Here is an 8178-nt window from a genome sequence, read left to right as displayed (position 1 = left end):
TGCGCCCTCGCATCCCGAGCCCCGCCCTTCCGTGACTCCGCCCATCTCTGGCTTCACCTCCAACGGGTCGCCGCTTTGGCCCAGCCCCTTTCCCCTAATCCCGCCCACCTACGACCTCGCTCGCTGGCGGATCCTCTCTAAGCCCAGACCTGCTCCTTAACTGTGCCCGCCCACGGCCCCGCCCCTCGCCTTGACCCCGCCCCCTGCTCGCCCTGTCCAGTGCTGAACCTGACTCTGGTGGACCTGCCCGGAATGACCAAGGTCCCGGTGGGGGATCAACCTCCTGACATCGAGTTCCAGATCCGGGACATGCTTATGCAGTTTGTCACCAAAGAGAACTGCCTCATCCTGGCCGTGTCCCCCGCCAACTCCGACCTCGCCAACTCTGATGCCCTCAAGGTCGCCAAGGAGGTAGACCCCCAGGGTAGGTTCCCACCGCCTGGCAGCTGATGCGCAAGGCCCGGGGGTCTATTCTTGGTGTAAGAGGGAGCCCTGGAAGCTCTAAGAATGGTGGTGGGATCAGTGATGGCTTTAAAAGTCCCTTTGGCCACTCTGTGGACAATGAATGAGGGCGGGGAGGGGGTGGGCAGGGGGCTGAGGGGAACAGGAGGTGGGAAGTGGGAGTGTACAGTGTCCCACTCATGGTTTGGGAGGGGGTTCAGGCATAGACAAGACTCCTGCTGCTGCCCCCAGGTCAGCGCACCATCGGGGTCATCACCAAGCTGGACCTGATGGACGAGGGGACAGATGCCCGCGACGTGCTGGAGAACAAGCTGCTCCCCCTGCGCAGAGGTAAACAGGCCAGTCCCCTGCCCCTCCTCGCCCCTTGAGGCTGGTCACCCCTGACCTTAACCCTGTGCACAGGCTACATCGGGGTGGTGAACCGGAGCCAGAAGGACATCGATGGCAAGAAGGACATCACAGCTGCCTTGGCTGCTGAACGCAAGTTCTTCCTCTCTCATCCGTCCTACCGCCACCTGGCTGACCGCATGGGCACACCCTACCTGCAGAAGGTCCTCAACCAGGTAGGGGGCCAGGCCAGGGTGGGGCCTGGGGAGATGAGTATGGTAACAGAATCATTTGAGTGTGTTTTGAGAGTGACCGGCAGAGGTTAGCATTGCCATCATGCAAATGAACGGCCCAAGATCCAGAAAGAAGGGTAACTTGTCCACAGTGCCATAGAAGGTAGTGGCAGCACTTTGCTACCTTTTCCCTGTCTGGAGCTGCAAGGGTTGCTCCCAACACAGAGAGACCAAGACCTTGTGTGAAGGGTGACATTGACAAGGGTTTGGGGATGGGGGCCAAAACTGAAGCATGCTTGACTGAAGACCTTGATGAGGGATCCCGGGAGCTTCCCTAGGATATTTCTCCCTCTGGAATGCGGCTTCCAGAACTGAGGAGGGAGTGTGTGTGTGTGTGTGTGTGTGTGTGTGTCTGTGTCTGTGTGTCTGTGTGTTGAGAGGGAGGCAGTGGGAGTGTCACAGACCTGGGTTCCAGTCCCAACTTTGTCACTCCTCCACTCTTTCTCTGGCTCTCTGAGCCTCTATTTCTGCATCTGTAAAGTAAGGATCAATGGTGATCAGACAATGTTTCGTAGAGCCATCGTGAAGGTTCAGGGAGACACTGGGCAGTGAGGGGAGGGGACCCAGCAAGAGTGAGTGCCAGAATTTGAGACCTACCTTAAGGGGGGCGTTAAGTCCAGAGGGTGCAAGGAGAAAGCCCTCTGGCTACCCCTGCCCCAGACTCATTTGGATTGACCTTTGTGATGTCTAAAAATGTTAAATTAGTCAGCCAGTGCAGTAGCTCACACCTGTAATCACAGCACTTTGTAAGGCTGAAGTGGGAGGATCACCTGAGCCCAAGAGTTCAAGACAAGCCTGGGCAACATAGCAAGACCTTGTTGCTACACAAAATAAGAAAATTAGGCCAGGTGTGGTGGCTCAAGCCTGTAATCCCAGCACTTTGGAAGGGCAAGGTAAGGGAACTGCCTGAGCCCACGGGTTCAAGAACAGCCTGGGCAACTTGACGAGACCTCATCTCTACAATAAAAAAAAAAATAAAAAAATTAGCTAGGCGTTGTAGCACGTGCCTATAATTCTGGCTACTTGGAAGGCTGAGGCAGAAGGATAACCTGAGACCAGCAGGTCGATGCTGGGGTGGCCGTGAGCATGCCACTGCACTCCAGCCTGGATGACGGAGTGAGTCTCCAACTCAAAAAAAAAAAAAAAGAAAGAAAAGAAAAGAAGCCAGCTGTGGTGACACTTGCCTATAGTCTCAGCTACTTGGGTGGCTGAGGTGGGAGGATCTCCTGAGCCCAGGAGGTCAAGGTTTCAGAGAGTTGTGATCGTACCACTGAATACCAGCCTAGGTGACGGAGTGAGACCCTGACTCTAAATAAATAAATAAATAAGTAAATTCATTAAAAAAAGTCCAGATTTCTGGCTTCTATTGAAAATGAAATTATGTACTTGTTAAATCCATGAATACACCTGTGTGAGTACCTCTTGTGAACCAGCTTCTGCTCTAGTGACGAGGGCAACAGTGGCAGGGCTGAGCTGTACTCTGTGGCTCTCTATCTGACAGCTTCACACAGCGCTCTGGCATATGCTTGTTTCTGCCTGGCCCTGTGAGCATCTGGTCTTAACCCTTTCCTCACCTCCTCCCCCAGCAACTGACCAACCACATCCGGGACACCCTGCCGGGGCTGCGGAACAAACTGCAGAGCCAGCTGCTATCCATCGAGAAGGAGGTGGAGGAGTACAAGAACTTCCGCCCTGATGACCCGGCACGCAAGACCAAGGCCCTGCTGCAGTGAGGCTCCCCAACTCCTGGCTCCCCATCATCCAACGGTCCCCCAGCCTCCGGGCACAGGGCTCTCCAGGGCTGCCCCTGCCAGGCTGCTTCTGCCTCCTCAAGCCACACCACTCTCCCCCCCAGGATGGTCCAGCAGTTCGCTGTGGATTTTGAGAAGCGCATCGAGGGCTCGGGAGATCAGATTGACACCTATGAGCTGTCCGGGGGAGCTCGCATCAACCGGATCTTCCATGAGCGCTTCCCCTTTGAACTGGTCAAGGTAGGACAGGCAGTGGCCCAGGGCTCAGGGCTGCCCACCCCCCACCCCGGCCTCATCCTGATGCCTACCTTGGCTGGCCCCACCAGAGGCCCTTGTGCCCAGCCTGGTGCGTGGGGAGATCCCCACCTTGACCTCCCAGTGGCAGGGACAGCCCTGACCAGCCTTTTCTCTTCTCTTTTCCGCAGATGGAGTTTGATGAGAAGGAACTCCGAAGAGAGATCAGCTATGCCATCAAGAATATCCATGGCATTAGGCATGTATTGGGACCAGGGAGGGGGGCTGCACCCTAGAAGCAGGGTTCTAGCACAGAGGCACAGGGAGGGCCTCCCTCAGGAAGGATTGAAAGCCCTGGTCCCCAGACCCCAACTTTCTGGCTCCCAGTTCGACAGGCTGCAATGGGGGAGGTGGATGGGTGACCCGGGCCACTCGCCTCCCTGCAACTTGCTGGTCTCCTCTGCTGTCCCTGAGAACAGGGCCCAGAGGTTGGACCAGCTGAGCAGAGCCCAGGGCACAGGTGACTGGTGTAGCACCCTCTGGGGCTGGGCCGCCCTGCCCATCCCCAGGGTGAGACAGCTCCCCCCGATCCCACCCAGGTGGCTGGGCAAAGGTGCCAAACCACTGGGTAGGGCCCTGGGGCAGAGCATTTGTGTCCTCTTATGATGGGATGGGGTTTCTCAACCCTTCATCCCACCCCACCTTCTTCCCTCTAGGAAACCCCAAGGTCCATGGAGCAGGAAGGGGGATTGGGAAGTAGATTCTGTTTCTTAAAAGCTTAGACCCCATTTAGGGACCCAGGTCTACACTGTGATCATCCAACAAATTTATTGAGCAAAAAAATTTAAAACACCTACTATGTCCAAGCTTTGCATGAAATTTACATACCAATAACTGCATTGGCCAATACACAGGGGGGAAAAAATCTCTCTGCTAGTATGAAAATAAAATGCCCTATTCCTGGAAGGGTTCCTCTGGAGAACCCAGTTTAGCAATTTTCAAACCATTCCTGGCCTTAGAAGCTTCTATATTCACGGACTCTCAGAAGGAAGCAAGACATACACATCAGATCCAAGCAGACCTTATCTTGCCCCAAGAGCATCAGTTGAAAGCCCCTCATTAGAACCCTTCCCTCCCATTTTCCTGCTGGGGACACTGAGACCCAGAGACGGGCAGTGGAAGGGCAGAGATCAGGGGTTGGGTGAGGGGCCCTGACCTGACACTCCTGGCTGGCACTGGCCGGTGACACTGTGCCCTTCTCCCGCCCCGGGCATTCAGAACGGGGCTGTTCACCCCAGACATGGCCTTTGAGACCATTGTGAAAAAGCAGGTGAAGAAGATCCGAGAACCGTGTCTCAAGTGTGTGGACATGGTTATCTCGGAGCTAATCAGCACCGTTAGACAGTGCACCAAGAAGGTAACCCAGCAGCCCGGGCCAGCCCCTGCCTCTGCCCCGCCCTGCACCGCTGCCAGGCGCTCCCTCCCCACGACCCCCACTCCCTCCCCGGTAGCATGTACAGACCTCAGCGGGGTGAGGAAGGCAGGCCATCACAAACCAGGAGAGGGGGCTCCTCTGAGAGGTCCTCACCCCCCACTCCCCGGCCCCCAGGCACAAGGATTAAGGGATCGGACGTTGGTGAGACAGGTACGATGGCTAGCTATTAACCCTGAGAGCCCACCAAGAGCTCTCCCAGCTCCGAGAAAGCAGGGCTTGAGGGGACCCCGACCCCTCTTCCTGCCCTCAGAGGTGTCATCTTCAGGAGCTCCAGGGAGGGGCCTTGGGGACACCTTGGCCCTGGAGACAGGTGCCGTACAGGGCCTTCTTGGGCCCAGGAGGCCAGAGGGATGCCAAGCACCCAGGACTAGCAGGTACCTGACCCCTCACTCTCCTTCATCCCCCCATCCTCACGCCACCCTCACTAGGACCCTCACTCAGGCCTTCTCCTTCCCTTCCATCCACATCTGGCCTTCCAGGGACAGAGCCTTCTCCCATCTGCTGCGTCATCTGAGCCTCACAAAGCCATGCAAGGAGGGCCAGGCAGGGAGGATGGTGCCCATTTCACAGCATGACAACTGAAGCTCAGGAAGTCAAGTGACTTTCCCAAGGTCACAGTCGCTAGGAGATGGCAGAGCTGTTACTTGCAGCTAGAGCGCTGGACTCCAAGTCCAGTGCTCCTTGATTCTACCCCCAGCCTCCCTTCCTTTCCCCTCCCCACTGCTGCCTCTGGCCCCCCTCTCTCACCACCTCCACTTTTTCTGTCTTTCCTCTTCTCTCTCTCTCTCTCTCTCTCTCTCTCTCTCTCTCTCTCTCTCTCTCTCTCTCTGTCTTTTGGAGCTGAGTTCCACCAGACCCCTGTGGAGGAGAGGCAAGGGAGTTCCCTAGAGGGGAAAGGGGGAGACAGGTGTAGAGCAAGGAGCTGGCGATGGAGGCCGGGCTGCAACACCACAAGTCCAGGAGGCATCCTCTGCACCGTGGTTGATGTGAATGGAGCCCCCTGGAGTTGTGCAGTGCACAACCCAAGCAGCTGGATACGGCAACCCCTGTAGAGGTGGGAATGGCGCTGGGCTTTGGAGTCAGGATGAAGCCAATGCAGGGGACACTGGGAAACCTAGAATTGAACAGGATGGATGGGTGGGGTCCTGGCCTTTTCCTGGCCTGGGTCAGCTCCCTAGGAGAAGCCAAGGTTATGGACAAAGATGGCGTTGGAAGAGAGAGCAGGCGGGCTCAGGGAAACTGAGGCATGGGGGAGCAGCCCTGGGAAGAGGATCTGAACTCAGTCGGGGTCTTGCATGGAGCAGGGGCTTGTTCTTCAGAGCCCCGAGCCTGCCCGCAGAGCCCTGGGGATGCCCACCCCGGGAGGTGGTAGGGAGGCTGGTGTCGTGCTCACATTGTCTTCTGTTCTCTCTCTTTATCTGTGTCGGTGTCTCTCTCTTCCCTCATGCCCGTGCCATCCTCCCCAACCCCTGTGCCTGCTTGGCTTTCACTCCCCTCCTCCCTGGCCCACGGCTGTTCCTCCTCCTGTCCCCTCCTCCTCCCCGGGTGCAGGACGGGCCTCTTCACACCTGACCTCGCTTTTGAAGCCACAGTGAAAAAGCAGGTGCAGAAGCTCAAAGAGCCCAGTATCAAGTGTGTGGACATGGTAGTCAGTGAGCTCACGTCCACCATCAGAAAGTGTAGCGAAAAGGTATGACGGCCGCTGGGCGGGGCTGGGCCCGGCCGGCCGTTTCTCGTGGCCATGGCCTCCTGTGAGCAGGACGATCCGCTGAGCAGGACTGAAGGTTTCTTGGCCACCCACGTGGCTCCACGCCGGCCGGGTGGTTCCAGCCCTGCTGCTTCCTGCCAGCTTATAACCGTGGGTCTTCATGCACTCATGATCCCTCCAGGCCCCATCCCTGCCAGAGGACTTTACTGCAACCCACGCATCCTCAGTGGCGTCCTAGGAGTGACAGTGACAGAGATTGTGATAAAGAGGTGGCAGCTGTTTATTGAGCACCTCCTGTGTGCCAAGCACTGGGCTACGTGCTTGTCCTTACTATCTGAACTAATCTTCTCAACAACCCTAAGAAGTGGGTAATGTTATTCCCATTTTACAGATGACAAAACAGAGTCTCAGAAAGGGAAAGGAGAGCAAGGTTCAGATTTAGGAAGGGCAGGGCAAAGGGTCTGAGGGGAAGGCCTCTTGGGCAGGGGAAGCTGTCCCAGTCCTTCCAAAGCAATTTGCCTAAAAGCCTATCGAATGACTCATTTGGCAATAATCTGTGCGTGTTTGACAGGGTCAGCCTCTTTCGAATTGCCTGTGACCTTTTAGATGCCTTTTTTCCTAGTTGTCTACTTTTGGGCATTTTGAGGATTTTTAGCCAGGTTGTCTAAAGCAGTTCTTCCCAAGGTAGTACAATATACTCAATTGCCGGCTGATTCAGTCTGTGGGGGAGGACGCCGCCTCACCTATATCTGAAAAAGTTTCCTGCTAGGAGGTGGGAAGCACCTTTGCCTTAACGCCGGCTTCCAAAAAAGTATCATTTTCATTCATTATTTATTTGTGATTATGATTATGATTATGTTTTGGAGCGACGAGTTCTCGCTATGTTGCCCAGGCTGGTCTCGACCTCCTGGCCTCAAGCAATCCTCTCACCTGGGCCTCCCAAAGTGCATGAGCTCCCACGCCCAGCCCTATATAAACATTTTTAATGGTTGCATTAGATTCTCTTGGATAGATTTATCAGTTTACTTAACCATTTTCCTATTGGCTAACATTTAGATATTCTCTAATTTTGCAATATTGTGAATAACCTGACGATGAACATCTTTGTGGTTAAAGAGTTTTATTTTTCTTTCTCCAGGGTTATTTTCTTACAATAGATTTCTAGAAAACTGGTTACTTGATCATAAACATTTAAAAACTTGGACACTTTGCTGAAATGCATTCCAAAAGGAAAGTAGTCATTAGAACATTTTGGAAACAACCCAGATGTCCATCAAGAGGAGATAGATAATATGTAAAGTATCACAGGGGCAGTGGAAGACTATAGCTGGTCAAAGGTCAGGGCATATTTGTTTCCATTCACCTGTCCCTCCACAATGTACTATGGGAAAATAAAGGCAGGTTTCAGAAAAGAATGTATGGTATTTTGGGGAAAAAAAAGTATATATGAATGATAAAATTCCAAAGGCATGTTCACCAAATTGTTAACCATTATTTTAAGAGGGCAGCCGGGCAGCGACTCATGCCTGTAATCCCAGCACTTTTGGTGGTGGAAGCGAGAGGATTGCCTGAGCTCAGGGTTTGAGACAAGCCTGGGCTATGTGGTGAGACCTCATCTTTACAATAAATTAAGAAACTAGCCAGACGTAGTGGTGCACACCTGTAGTTTCAACTACTGGGGAGGCTGAGGTGGAAGGATCGCCTGAGCCCAGCAGGTTGAGGCTGCAGTGAGTTGTGATCGTGCCACTGCACTCCAGCCTGAGCGACAGAGCGAGATTTCAACAAATAACAATAATAATAATAAACCGGGCTTGGAGGCTCAGCCTGTAATCCCGCACCTTGGGAGGCTGAGGTGAGTGGATTGCCTGAGCCCGCGGGTTCGAGACTCGCCTGGGCAACTTGGCGAGA

At 54.4% G+C, this 8178-nt stretch overlaps 1 protein-coding gene across 1 annotated transcript in view; it reads left to right on the top strand.

Annotated features, from left to right (window-relative positions):
- The window catches only part of LOC103256625 (dynamin-1), a 31430-nt gene that overhangs the window by 692 nt on the left and 22560 nt on the right, over nucleotides 1-8178 (top strand). Inside the window, exons 3-9 of the mRNA XM_021710599.1 lie at nucleotides 221-424; nucleotides 694-792; nucleotides 865-1025; nucleotides 2669-2811; nucleotides 2938-3073; nucleotides 3259-3326; nucleotides 4346-4484. Coding sequence (XP_021566274.1) covers nucleotides 253-424; nucleotides 694-792; nucleotides 865-1025; nucleotides 2669-2811; nucleotides 2938-3073; nucleotides 3259-3326; nucleotides 4346-4484 — 918 coding nt within the window. The 5' untranslated portion in view covers nucleotides 221-252. The remainder of the gene's footprint in view (nucleotides 1-220; nucleotides 425-693; nucleotides 793-864; nucleotides 1026-2668; nucleotides 2812-2937; nucleotides 3074-3258; nucleotides 3327-4345; nucleotides 4485-8178) is intronic.

This window comes from Carlito syrichta, unplaced genomic scaffold, assembly GCF_000164805.1.
Source record: "Carlito syrichta isolate Samal-C Ts95f unplaced genomic scaffold, Tarsius_syrichta-2.0.1 Scaffold290737, whole genome shotgun sequence".
Lineage (NCBI taxonomy): Eukaryota > Metazoa > Chordata > Mammalia > Primates > Tarsiidae > Carlito > Carlito syrichta.
The sequence above is the reverse complement of the archived record's forward strand: the minus strand, read 5'-3'. Positions and strand labels throughout refer to the sequence as shown.